We start from the raw sequence: 14,452 nt of genomic DNA on the forward strand, positions 1-14,452 counted from the left end.
TCAGTTGAAAAGATTAAGTCTGACCTTTGATGTGCAAAAGGGATGCACTGAGCTCTGAGAAGGCCATCGTGCATGAGTGAATAATGGAGTATGATGTAAAACATTGTTTATCTACAAAAAGCTCAAGCTAATTCTTGCAGAAAGACTAAAATCGAAATGCACATCATAAAGACTTTTTTTTTTTTCAAATATCTCCTTCATGTTTTAATACAGTATAATACAACAACTCCGACCAAGACAGTGATGAGTTAAATACTTTTTAATTTGTTTTTTTTACAAAAATGTCCTGAAATGTCACATTTTGAAAAGATTTCTTTTATTTTAAACTCAACATACAAAAAATGAAATGTGATGAATGAAACCGTCCGTCTCCTTAACAGAGCTTTTTCTGTGCTTTGCACATTCTCATAAGAAACCTAAAGATTGTCCAGAAGCCAAAGTGCCTCAGTGTTTGCATTGCATATTTCTTCTGGCTCCTGCAGGTCAGCGATCATGACAGACTGTTGTAGACTTTGCAGTGCAGGTATGCCAGCTTCTCAGCCCTGCTTTTCCTCAGCATGGGAAACCACTCGTGATGGCTGAGCTCTACAACGCTGTAACCTGCCAACTTCAACTGCCTTCTCTTCATCACATGAAGCCCCAACAACTGCTGGGACTGGTAGCAGTACTGGTTCCTGCTGGGGACCTGGATAGCAAGTTTTACTATTTTCTTCTTGTCCTGCAGCGCTGAACCAGGGCGACTGGGTTTGCAAAGAGCTTGTGCAATGTCTGTGGTCAGGTGTAGCCTTGTATCAAACAGTCTCTCACCTTCATCTGGCTCTACTCTGTGAACACATGTAGGCTGAACAGTAGGAGATGGGGTTAAAGGTTCTGTGGTCTTTTTGGTATTTATTAGCTGTGCTAATAGATCATCACTTAAAGTCACTCCTACATTCATTTTTCCCCAACCCTTGTTTGGAAATTTGGATGAACTTCTCTCTGGTGTTGATGTATATAAGTGAGATTCTGGGTTCACAGGTACAGGCTGTCCAGTGGAGTCCAGATGTACTTCCAGGTCGATGGAGCGAGTGTGTGGCAGAATCATTCTCTTGTGGACGTACATCTCTCCTCCAAGCAGGTCCTGCAGAGCAGCTTCTGCCTCCTGGATTTCTGGTTTCTGGCAAACATCTGACTGAGCAAAGTTCCATAGCACTTTCACCACATCCTCTCTCAGTTCACTGCTTAGCCGTGGGCCAGTCCAATGAGGCAACTCAAGAGCCACAGTTCCATCTATAGTGAACAAGTCCTTTTTCAGGTCTATCTTTGTGGATTTTAGTGCTAGGTTGACAAAGTCAGGACTCAAAGCTAATTCAATCAGGTCCTCTGGAAACTGAGAGACAAAGGCCAGGCCAAGAAGACCAGTGAGCAGAAGCTCTGGGTATCGCTGGAATTCGTCTTTCTTCTGTCTCAGGGCTTCTGTAAGGCTCGGATAGAAGCTCGGGCTCTGACCTGGAGGAAACCCTAATGTCCCAAAGGCCCACAGCAGTTTGCTCGAGTCTTTACTCCGGCAGTGTGGCACAAGAGAGGGAACTCTCTCAGCAATTGCCTTTAGAATGTTTTCGTTGTAACAATGCAGTGCTGAACAAGTGAGTGCCACATGCATCAGACCCTGGACGCCCATCCTGTGTGCCCGTCGAGGAACTTCCCATGCCATGGCCTCCATCCACAACCTGTGATACAGGTAGTTAAAACGCAGGAATTTCAGCACATTGGCCATGGCAAAGTCACTCATCTCCACCAGAGAAGAGTGAGCCTTATCGACAAGGCGAGTCACTGCACTCTCAGACATTGAGGTCTGGGATTTAAAGAGCCCCAAGCATACAATACCAACCTCCTCTGGGTGCAGTTGCTGTAAATTACGCATGAGAAGCTGCTCTACAGGACGGATCAAGTCTGCTGGGCACTTCCTACCTTCTCCCATTATATACAACAGTTGCACCAGCTCAGGGGCCCCTATCTGCTCCAGATTCAGAAGCGCTGAATCGTACAGGTGCGTTAGGAACTGGGGGGCCGACCTTCCAATGCAGCGCCACAAGTCAGCAGCAAACAACAGCTGGTGAAAAGTCATCTGGTAGGCCCGACGGCTCAGCTCGGACTCATACAGACCAAGCACAGTGTGTGTTGTGGGCATGTCCAGCCACACAAACGACTGCAACAGCTCCAGCAGCTGAAGTTCCGTAAAGAGGCGCAGGTGTTCAACAGAATACCGGAGGAGTATGATGAAGCGTTGGTCGCTCCTTACTAATGACATATTGTCTGGATGCAAGCGGCTGAGCTCCTTAAAAAACTGAGACACATCTGATGGTTTCATGCTGCCCTTCAAAACAGCCACTTTCTTCAGCAGCAGCACGGCCTCTTCCCATGTGATCGGGGGAGGCCGCTGGGTAAGGTCAAGAGTCACTGAGGCATAAGCTGACCTACATTTGAGGAAGGCACGTTGATCTACTACAACATCCGGCGGTATGGGTTTTTTGTGGGTTAGTGACACCATTGGAATCTCTGGTTCAGGGCTCTTGTTGAAAGCTAAGTCAAGAAGTGTGTTTTTTGAGCTTGAGAGATGCCGCGAGCAACTCACACTGTAGCGGTTGCTCTGTTGCCAGAAGGAAGGTGCAAAAGTGGAGACACACTGTTCATCCTCCTCATTATATCTATTTCTCCGGGAGGTTGCAGAGTTCCACACAGAGTGATTATATGAGGCAGGGTTGTAATGCAGCCGGTATCCATCGTGGACGGAGGCATCCTGGTGTTGCAATACTCCTTCCTTTCCCTCATGATCATCAGTCTCATCTACTTGTTTGACATGCACGTGCTGAGCCTGGATAAAGTCCTTTCTCAAGCCCGGGAGGCTGCGTAGCCTGGGCACCCGTCGACACAGCACGCAGGCAGCCATCAATCAGCCGGACTAAAAAGACAAAACATGATTTTAAAAGACAGCTAGCGAATGTCAAAAAAAGAATTCCAAGACAACCACACGGCCTAATTGGGTCTTAATTTTTCCTATCACATAGACGTTTAAGTTTACATGTTGGATTTTTTTGGGTCCAAACTTGTGTATATTCTATTTTGGCAAAAATTAAAATATAGTAAAATATTCTGGCTGAACTTTGAGAACTGCATAATTCTTGCCACTGGGAAAGTCTTTATTTGCCCCCTAAAAGACGTCTCAGACTGGAAGCCATCTCATGGTTAAATATCTCTAGACATATAAATCCTAAAGCCCTAGCAATCTGGCAGTAGCAGAGACAAAACAGTTTAAAGCAGATGCAAATTACTGAAAGGCAACAGCTGATGTCCTTTTTATTTTTAAATCAATTATGGCCTTTAAAATAGAAACAAATTGCAGAATGAGTGGCTTTGAGGCCCAAGGCAGTGCCCCGAAAATACATGTAAATTTTGATACCTTTGGCTAAATATACACAATATGGGTGATAGTACAACTCAAGGTTACCATGTGTTAACTATTTGAGATGAGAAAATGGTCATATTGACCATGAAAACTTATGAATGAAATGAGGTATGAAAGAGGTCTATGAGTGTTTTTACACCAACAGTGATAACTGTCACTGTACCTTTTTAATTTTAAATCTATCCTACATGGCCATGCCTGGCGTATATAGATGGTAATAGTAACATCTTTTCAAGCACAATTAAATATTCCCTTTACTACTTATATAGTTTTAAATGTATAGCATCACTTATATATATATTATGTATTTATATTCTCAGCTTGAAACTCAGAATCCTAGATGTCTGACTAAAGTGGTATTTAGGTATATTGCACAGGGTTGAAAACAAAGATCCAGGTTAAACAGGTAAGTAAACTTCATCATTTTGCCTCTTTAAAATGTTAAGTCTGTTGTTCTCCTGTACCTTTAATTTATTGTTTTCTCCCTTGCACTTGAATTCCCTTTGTTGCATTTTAGGGTAACTTTCAGTCTCTTACTGCACTGTTATTATGTAATAAACGCACAGTGCTCATTTCTTTCTCTTTTAAAATATTTCACTTTATTCTATCCTAATTCATGTTCTTTCTGTCTTTATTTGTCCATTGCTTTATTTAGAATTGTATTATTTATCGATCTTAAAATGTCATGCGAGGCTTTTCTTTGGTTTTTATTTAAAAAAAACTGAACTGCGTGTGTTTGACATGTTATTTCAACTGCCTTGTCCTCAGTTTACAACATGAGCAAAGATATTCCTGCAATTTCAAACAATCACTCTGAAGTACACATATCTGTAACTAGTGTCTAGCCCAAAGTCTGGCATGTAGCTTGCCATGCTGGTCGAAAAGGTGACTTGCACCTCATCTTTTGAAGAAGATAAACTTCTTTGCATATTTGTTCAGAGTTATGCACTCACAGACATGTTAAAATAGTTTGACTTTAAGTACAAAACAGGGGAACAGTCATATTTCAGAATGTCAATGTGGTATTAGACAGCATGCAACGCTAACGGTCATGTAGGCACAGGTTGCTAGGTGTTCAGTACAATAAATAGTCAAATAAATCACATTAAACACGTAACATTCTGAAGCCGGTAAGTTTAACTCACCTTTAACTCTCCGGCACCACCATGGCCGTTATATTAAAGGCCAGGACACGTATAAAACACAGAAAGTTAAAAAGAGAGTAGTCATTAGGCAGGCAGACATGCTGCAATCACACCGGAAACCGAGTATCTCAACCTTCAAAATAATGAAACCGTGGTATCTCTTGCTAGACAATGTAACCACCGACGTACTAAAAACGACTTTACACATGGTGCTTTGATGTACAAGTTGTAATACGTATTAGAATAATAAGTGTTACGATAATTTTCTACTTAAATGATTGTTTAAAAAAATCGTGTCAGAAATGTTGTATTTTATTATGGTGGCAAGTTGATGTAGCTTCCGTTGAGTGAAGCCATAGCTGAACAGGATATGACCTACGGCGCCTGGATAGGCTCAAAAGTCACAACGACGACGAAACGCAATATATTGCTTATCTATACAGTCTATGCGGTATATTTTATAAAGAAACAACCGTTAACAAAAAGTGAGCACAGCGCCACAAGTAACAGCATATAAGCAAAATACGTATAAACCCTATTGGTGTTTTTTTCCCGATCTACAGCCCTGTAAAAGGCAAGTTTTCCTCTTTTTTCTTTGCCCCCACCCCAAATAAGCACAAGAAGTCAACATTTTTACACCACATTTTTCCCCCCATGTTTTTAGACTTATTTCAAAAACAATTACTTAAACCAAAACAAATTACTATTTGAAAGAGCAGGAATATATAACCCTTTATCATTTATTTTTCATGAATGCCAAACAATTAGTTTTACTTCCCATGTATTCTGGTAATGAAGTCTATTAAAGACCCTGATTTTTGTTACCTTTTTACTGTTCTATTTTGACTGATCTTTTTTTATCCTAAAAGCTAAGTTTCAAAGCTGAATACTGAAGACAGTCCTTGAACGTTTTAGTTGAAAAGTTGTTAAGCCTGTTTGAGTTCACCCACCTGTGAAGACAGTTCGATTTACCTTAGTGCCGGCTTAATTTGTGGTTTCCTAACAAACACTAATTAATCTGTTTTAAGTTCAGATTTTACATGTTTGAGAAACTGATTTGCATTTCTATGCAAAAATGATTAACTTTTAAAATTAGTTTATGATAATGCTACAGTCAAAGTTATATCTATGGTGAATATTGAATACATGTCAGGCTCTGTGTTACAGGAGATCAAGAATTCAGTTTTGGTACTTGATGTGGATTTATTGTGAGCACACAGATGTCCTAGTAGCCTACCGGTGTTTTTACCTACACTCAAACAAAGTTTCAATAGTAAAACGCCAGTAAAAACCTATTAATATAATAAAAGTTGATGTTGAATTTTTGTCCTTGTTTTAACACTAATAAATTGCTCATCAAATTACTTCAGAAACAGCATGCATCAACACTGTGACAATGTAAATTAATCTATTAGCAGTGAGCATAGAAATTATTTAATTACTTTTCTTTTACAGTAACACTTCTGTAAGTTGTTTCAAACTGCATTAGGAAGCAGCAGCCGAGCTGGCCTGCACTGTTTTGAACCTATATCTGCTTCTGTTTTTCATTTCCTTTTGGTCTGAGCTTGTCACAAAACTTCCCAAAGTTGGGCTTCTTTTGTTTTAAAATGATGGGAACGGAAATCTTGCCAAACAAACTGTCTTGGCATTATTATTTCTCCAGAATTAATCTTAGTTATAGCCCGCACATTTAGGAACAATATCTTTAATTTGTTGAAAGATATGTACACTCTTTCCAGAAGTTAGTTTTCAGCTTCGGCTTCCCTCCCTGTGGATAAACACATGTCTCCGGGCCCTCCACAGTTAAAGTGAAAGTTATTTTTTTGATTATAAAACTTAGATTTGTCTCTAAACTAAAAAAAGAGTATCACATTGTATTTACATGGCCAAACTAATACATTTCAATAACAACAACTTTTTGTGATTAAGTTCAGCTCCTGTACAAAAACTGTTTGTTAAGGAAAGGCATTTTACCTCTTTGGAAAAACATGTTGAATATTAATTATATTTGTATTTAAAGTTTGTTTTGATTAAGCAGTCACTTCAAACAGTAAACAAAACACAAAATAACAATAGATATAAATATAAAGAAGCATTACTTTTATATATTCTAGTACTTTCCATCCGTGTGAAATGGGAGGGCAACTTCGAATTCTGTGCCTCCATTGTTTGACTTCACACATGACTGAATCTGAGGTGAAAGGTGAACTAGTCGGATCCATGGTCCTAAGAAAGACAATTCCCCGCATTTCTTCTTAAAGGAGGAACATTCCTCACATCCATTCAGGGGGAGGAGTCTTGGCAACAGACACTTTAAACTGCGTTGGTGGTAGTTAAATTCATTTATTCTCAAGTCCTTGCTTAGAGCATTCAGTAAGTACTCCTATCCACATGTGCATCCAGATATTGAATTAAGTGATGTTTGATACTGATGCTAAATATAAAAATGTGGCCTTTGTAGTCAGAGAGTAATTTGTGGTTTGAAAGCAACACAAAAGCTGGAACCAGGAAAAAACAGTACTTGTAGTACTTTTGTTCTTTAAAATTAAAAAAAGAAAAATCACTTTATGCTAATACAATGCAGAAATGTATTTTGAAAGAGGATGTAGCAAATTTAGTTTGTGTGTGAAATCAAAAATCATACAGAAATACTATAAGTTAATTCAATTCAATTGATATCTGTAATAGGGTATGTTTCTTGCAATTTGTAAGCAAAGTTCAAAGACTTTGTATTGCAATTTTTATATGTCATTTTGTATAACTAGCCTCTAATAATATTACCTAGTTTAATGTGTTAAACATCCATAAATATCAAAAACATTAATTCACAGATATTCACTTTATTTTTTTGAATGTTCAATGCAATTGGATTCAGGAAAAGGAGTCCTCTTTCAAGGTGCTTTTTAAATATTCACGACCTCTTGCATTATTGGCAGTGTCTACACTTCTGGTGCGTATTAACTTATATTAGCGCTGGTATCATTTATGATCTACAATTCTCCATAGTATCAAATGGCTGAAGATATCCTCAAAAGCAAGTTAGACAAGCAAACAGTCGGTCAAAATGCTATAAATATGCTGCAGTTTATTATTTTTATTCAGACCTATCAAGCCACATTTATGTTTTATTATTAAGGCATTGATGTAACCTTCACCTTACAAAAAAAGGTTTTGATAATTAATTGAAAGATTAAATTTGGTTTGTTTTTACAGTACAAATATCTGAAATATCCTGCACATACTACAAACAAAAATAGTCATTACAGACATTCCTGGGGGAAAGATTTATAAGTTTAAATTTGTAAACAGAATTTACAGAGTGAATGCTTTAACAAGTTGTTTTGAGTAAGTTACTTTTCGTTAAAATAAAACGGCATATTTATTTTTAGTATTTATTATATTAAAAAAACACTACACTAACTTTAAAGATAAACATAATCAAAGTAATGCCATACAACTTTGCATTGTGTTGGTGTTGCCTATTGTAGCCTATTTGTTTCCTTGTTTTTTAATTTTGCTATGTTGTTTGTTCGGTTTTTTTTGTTTCTAATGAGAAGCAAGTTCGTATTTTATGTTTTGTTTTTTACTACCTCTGCATGTTTATCAACAGTCTAAATCAAGTGTTGAAACTTGAGAGTCTCACTTGGAGAGGAAGTAGTTGATTTATGCTAATGAAGGAGTTGGGGTTTAGCTACGCTGGCTGGGAGCCGCCCTTCATTCACCACATGGTTGAACCCAGACTCTACTCGCGCCACTTTCGCAATCTTACTACGATTCACAAACTCCTTGCAAATCATAATAGGAGCACATGGTTGTGTTTTTTGGATTATACGACCTCTCTTTTACTCAATTTGTAGAGTCTTTTTTATTTTCTCAGTTCTGCAGATACCCCTGCAACAGTGTGAGTAAACGGTAAGTCTGTACAAGTGAGTGAAGATGGTGGATTTTTTAGAAGCTAGTGTCTTATTACGCGCGTGTTATTGGCAAGAAACCTGTTGTTAGCCTTTTCGGGAGATGCGCTAAACGTCAGGAAAGTAAAATGATCTGCACTGTTTGCGACACCGGAGCCTCGCTTTCACGTTTTCTTTAGGGAAAAACGTTTAAATCGTCAGTTTCCGCATTTGAAAACAATGTTGTAAGGGGCGCATGGCAACCTCTCCTCCATGGTTGGTGAATGAGGGAGATTTGAAAAGCATGTGTTGCTGCTGCACCTCAAGTCCGCACGTCGGGGAAGTGAAAATTATACCTTACACACTTTAATAGTGGCTTCAAGTTACAGACTCTTGTACCCCTGTTGTCGGCCATTTGTTGTTAAAATTGTTAAGGTTTCTGTCGGTTTGTGCGATTCGGTGTACACTTAAAAGTGCCTGTAGAACAAAGCAGCAGCACATGGGGTTGATGCAGGCCGCGCGCCTTTGCTATCCCGCGAGCTGCTGAGTTAGCTAGCTGCTAATGCTAACACACCGACGAGAAGATAACTATTTACGTTAACATTGTTGGCATTGGCTTGACTGATCATATTGTGTGCTTGAGTCAAGTCGAAGTGTCGTTGTTTATAAGCACGCTGTTATATACACTGTGTACTATGGGTTAGCTTGGATAAGAGAGCTGTAGCAAAGCAGCTAACGTGGCTAACATATGAGAATGCTCCGAAGTGGATAGAAGGTGTGAGTCTGCGGATATAGTGTGACTTTTAAATAATTTCCCTTGAATAGCATGATTTATATAACTGATAACTGCCATTGTTATCTTTTGAGTTATAATATGTCTCAAAGCTCCCCGTACTCACAGGCTACACGCGCTAGCCTCTTTAGCTAGCACATGCTCTCATTGGACTGTTTTGATGGAGCCCTCGGGTTCTACTAGCTTGTTGTGTTCTGGATTCTTACTTAAGTTTGCAGTTGCTCGTATCAACGCTTGGTGCGCGTGGTCACAATGAGCGCACACTTCACATGCACCTGATATTGGTGTTAGTGCACAAGAGATTATTGCGTCTCAATGTTAGTTACACATGTGTCGTATTGTCCAGTCGGTGGAAGTAGGTTTATAAAACGCTCAAAATGCGGACTGCTGGGCGCCATGTTAGCGCGTGCGTGGGGGAGGGGTGTAGCAATGTGACTGGAGCGCAAGTGTTGCCATCCCTGAACCTTACAAGTCCTGGTGCAGATTTCTAATTGAACTTTGACAATATATTTCGTCTGTTGCGCATTTATCCCAATAATGCACCAGCGACGAGGGTTTTCTTGTTTGTCATCTTGACCATCTACATCAATATACACAGTGATAATCAATTAGGCGAGTTGGAGGATGCCTCGTTTCTCGGTGCATCAGGGCTTTGTGCAAATACTACAACAGTGAAATTGTCTCATGATCACTGACACAACTGTAGAAAACCTTCCTTTTGCGGTAGTACCACTTTGTAGTGAAATCCCAACAAATTTAGCAGGATTTCCAAAAGTTGTTGCGTCATCTAAATGTTGGACCAGAATTTATATTTTAATATATATTTATATATAGTTTTGCTTTGTCACATTTCTTTTCATGTTTTTAATGTTCTGTTTTTAACTGTGTAAAGCACGTAAAATTGTTTATGTATTTTCACTTTTGTTTATAATGTGTAACCTTGCTTTTGTTACCTTGTGTAAAGCACTTTGAATTGCCTTGTTTCTGAAATGTTCTATATAAATAAACTTGCCTTGCCTAAATGTAATAATCCAAATTATTAAAAAAATAATATATACAGAAGAGTTGAATAATGGCACATAGGGATAGGTGACTTAAAAAATAGTACAATGTTATTTGCTGTGCACACAGTTTTAATTATCAGCAACCAATACATCACTTTTTGTATGATACAACTTACTGATGAAAGTATGTGAAACAGTTGTTTTGCTAGCTAAAAGACAAACCGGACTGTAAACATGGCCTTGGTGGTGGTTGTAATCAATGTCTAACATAACAGGGTTCATTCTTAGTTGACTGAACTGCTAAACCATACAGCACACTCACTGCTAAATAACACTCTGCCAATTTGAAGTGACACTAAAGTGAGTACAGTAATTCTCATGTTTTTTTTATCAGAAGAAATACTTGTATACTCTTGTTCCAGTTAACTCAAATTGAATGCCTGTGAGGTTTAAACAATAAATCCAGCAAAACAACCACATTTGAGTCTTCACCTAGCAATCTCAAACTTGCAACTAGCATTTATCCCACATTTTGTAGACTACAGGATAAATTATATATCAAACACCTGTTTAGGTTGATAATGAAAAGTCATGACATGTGATTTTAGCTGTGAACTAAGATTGCTGACATACTGTTAATGCTGTGTCTTCTTTATGCTTGCAGACCCCTGTGCACATCTGTATCTCCTGGAAATCCCCCTCATTGTGGATTTAAAGGCATCCTTATTCAGTCTGGAAATAAAAACCCAGAGGGGAACAGCGTGAAGTCACGGTAGTGTCAAAGTGCTTACAGTGCAGGTAGTTTTATAATATCTACTGCAGTGAAGGCACTTTCAGCACTATTTTGATAATGGTAACTAAAGAAGCCACTTTATTCACAGACACGTCTGGCTTATCCAGGATAGACTGAATCAGAATACACATCTCGGAGGACCCTGTCTCCATCCTGCTGTTAGGTTCAGTGCCCCGCTGTTCCTGAGGCAACAAACAGCGTCTGGAGGGAGGCCACTCTAAGCAGACATGTTTGATTTTTGTGAGGCATCAAGAAACCATGTTACTGTTGAAAATAACATTTCACATTTCAGCACTTCTAATTTAGTAAATAACTGGTGTGAAATACAAACCAGTTTACTTCAACTAGTGCTTATGCTAAGGTGCATCTAGTGCAGATAGTGAAGTAGACTAGCACCTACTGCCCTAAGTGCTCCTTCTGGCATAAGGAGCTGGGACTCTCATCTCTATTTCTGTGTGTTTATACAGGTTGTGTGTATTTATACACAAAATACTGTAATTGTGGCAGTTCTCTGTTAGTTTTGCATAGTTGCGCTGCGAGAAGAAATAAGTTGTGCAAATCTATGCAAAACTGATGGTGGCCTGTGTTTTCATCTTGATGTTCTTTGTGAATAATCTCTCTTCCTCCATGATGGTCGGTAAGGTTTCTTCAACAGTTGTTTTTCAACTCAAAGTTGTCCAGTAGTATTAAAGTGCTTATAGTGCAGGTAGTTCTATGAAATTCTACTGCAGTGTGAGCACTTAAAGTACTCCTAGACGTGTTTTCATCCCTAAAAACTGCAGAGGTAGCTTATGCACATGGGTCTCTGGTTAGTTTTGCTGGTTTGCTTTCAGCTTTTCACTGTACTGCTGTGCAAATCCATGCAAAACTGATCATAGAACTGAAATGAATCTCTCAGAGGTGATCCCTTTCTGTGCAGGTTGGGAGAGGTAGCAATGCTCTGTAGCTGTGCGGTATTGCACTTGTCCCGGCCTGTTGAGGAAATGGGGAAATGTTCTGCATTAAGATCTGCTGTGAAATTGCCCACTAATCCATCATGGGTTGGCATGTCCTAGATGCCCATATGTCCAAGATGGTGACATACTGCTGATAATCCATACGGATAACGATCCATATGTCACCATCTTTTGTTGTGTGCTTATTTCTGGAACAATGAAACTGCTTAATGTAAGTTGCTTCAGGTTTAAGCCAACTCATATCTAAAATTTCAATTAAATGTGGATTTGTTAAATGTTACAAAAAGTGTAAATATTGTTATGTGTTGTGGTTTTTGTTCAATATTAAAAATAAATGTTCATTGGCTCAATGAAGTATGCGTTTCTTTCTCACCAGATACACAACCATTTAGTAAGTGTTGCTAGCTGGATGTAAATGTTTTAAGGTAATAGAAATTTCCACTTAAGATTGTCACCATTTGATATTTTATTTGATCACTACCTTTAAAATTGATTTATTGGTGCAATATACTCATGTTCTTCACCACATCTCATGACTATTTTTCTCAAATAAGGGTTTAACTTTGTTTTTTGTTGAGCTTAGATGAAGTACTGGTTCTTGTCAGAATGATATTATGGAGACACCAGCCTGTAGACCTGTTTTCCACACATCCTGTGTGCAGAGGTGGGAGTATTATAAGGGAAAACCTTAAAATTAAAGTCAACAGAATATATTTGTAAGGGGTATAACAATTTTTAGCACTGATGATGTTATTGGTGATGTTAAACATACTTAGATAATACATTAAGCACGTGTTTACATTTAAAAGTCACCTGCTGATTATCATAAAGCTATTGGTATCTCAGCTTGAATCACTTGCATGCACTTCAGTAGGTATTTTGCAAATAATGAATAAGGTTGAGCCAGGAGACAATTATTAACTATTTGGCCGTTTGGTGTTTTTGTTTCGTTAAAAGGTGACAAGCTTGTGTTTGCAATATTTGTAATGGGGATCGTTTTTTCTTAATTAGGATTTTTCAATTCAATTTACTTTTCAGTCAGATGAGTGCAGTAACGCCTTCCTCCAGCAGAGGGAGCTACCTGTATACTCAATGAAGTGTCTGCCTATTTTAGGGCAAGTGCTGCATCTCATGAATGTACTGTGTGATGAATGAAATGCGAGTTTAAGCTGTCTGCAATTACAATATTGCAACTTCGTACTCATTTTGTGTGAAAGATTGCAGAGTGAGTTGTGTTTTGAGATATAACTTGAGTCATTGATGAAGGAAAAATAAAGACTGCAACAGTATCACCAAATGTTGACCTTTTTTATTATAAAAGCAAGACAAGCTTGGTGTTTTTTTCTCATTCTAAATATAAAAGCTGTTGTGTTTTAAAATGTCTTATTGTACAAACTGAGAGATTGTTTTCTGTTCTTCCTAGCTAAATTCCATCCTCACAAGCACAGATGTGTAACAGATATAACTAGATGAACGCTCCACCTATCCTACGCACCACACACTTACGCTTTCACATCCAGCACCCAGTCAACCTCTGTCCACTGAGCAGCGTTTTCATTATTGGGCATTGTATGGTAGGCTGGCAGAGAGAGAGACGTTCACTGGAGTGTTCACCTTTCATTATCATGTTCTCTTTACTTGACAGTCAAGATAAATGGGAAGCATCCAGAAAGGACATGAACTCAAAGATGCATTTCTGTGTGTCAGCCAATGCTGATTGCACTAGCAACCCCTATTTACTCTGATGTCTAGAAAATCGTATGCCTTTATTAGACAGAGTGCTGGGTGATTGTGGGTTGACAGGTAAATGGCACCTGTTTTTTTAAAGTGGTTTAGCAAGTGTGCCTTAACTGTGTCAAGTAATGTAGCCTTATTCCTTGATTAAAATACACAATACTTTAATAAACCAACAAGAACAAAGCTCTAGTGAAGCTCTAGAAGCTTCACGCATTTTGGAGCTGCACATTAAAACTCTGCACTGGTTTTTAGCTATGCTACTTATAAACATAGCTATAGCTATGCTAGCGGCGTGGCTAGTGTTTGTCCACGTTTTTGGAAGTCTTCAACTTACTACAGTGCTGTGAAACAGACCAAATTTCCAGAGGATGAATCCTAATGAATTAGTTGATCTCTTGACTTTTTCTCTATCGTACCCTGAGGTTGATTTTTTTGGTTTGTGAGATCTCAGAAACTATTGGACGGAGTGCCGTGAAAAATAGGGTGGCTTGTAATTTGGCTAATACTTGTGGTTTATGACCAAATACAAAATGTATGACATTCCCATACGTCTCAGCAGTAGGCGACTTTGTTTAGTGCTTTTAAATGAATGTTGAACACGCTAACCTAAAATGGCAGAAATAGACATAACAATAACATTGTTATGTTAGCACTGTCATTGTAAGCATGTTAGCATGGTGAAGTTAGCA

The 14,452-nt window shown here is 38.6% G+C and overlaps 1 protein-coding gene across 1 annotated transcript; it reads right to left on the bottom strand.

Annotated features, from left to right (window-relative positions):
- Nucleotides 1-292: 292 nt before the first annotated feature.
- LOC138592777 (FAST kinase domain-containing protein 5, mitochondrial) lies at nucleotides 293-2,929 on the bottom strand. Its single transcript, XM_069663646.1, has one exon. It carries the CDS (start codon nucleotides 2,927-2,929, stop codon nucleotides 491-493), a length of 2,439 nt encoding a protein of 812 aa, XP_069519747.1. The 3' UTR covers nucleotides 293-490.
- Between the last annotated feature and the right edge of the window lie 11,523 nt (nucleotides 2,930-14,452).

The sequence above is a fragment of the Semicossyphus pulcher genome, unplaced genomic scaffold (assembly GCF_022749685.1).
Source record: "Semicossyphus pulcher isolate SPU_LCO1_2020_fin unplaced genomic scaffold, fSemPul1.0.p SCAF_15, whole genome shotgun sequence".
Taxonomy (NCBI): Eukaryota; Metazoa; Chordata; class Actinopteri; order Labriformes; family Labridae; genus Semicossyphus; species Semicossyphus pulcher.

Bases quoted from the DNA above. Each gene is read 5' to 3' on its own strand.
- LOC138592777 (XM_069663646.1), bottom strand. From the start codon at position 2,929: ATGGCTGCCTGCGTGCTGTGTCGACGGGTGCCCAGGCTACGCAGCCTC.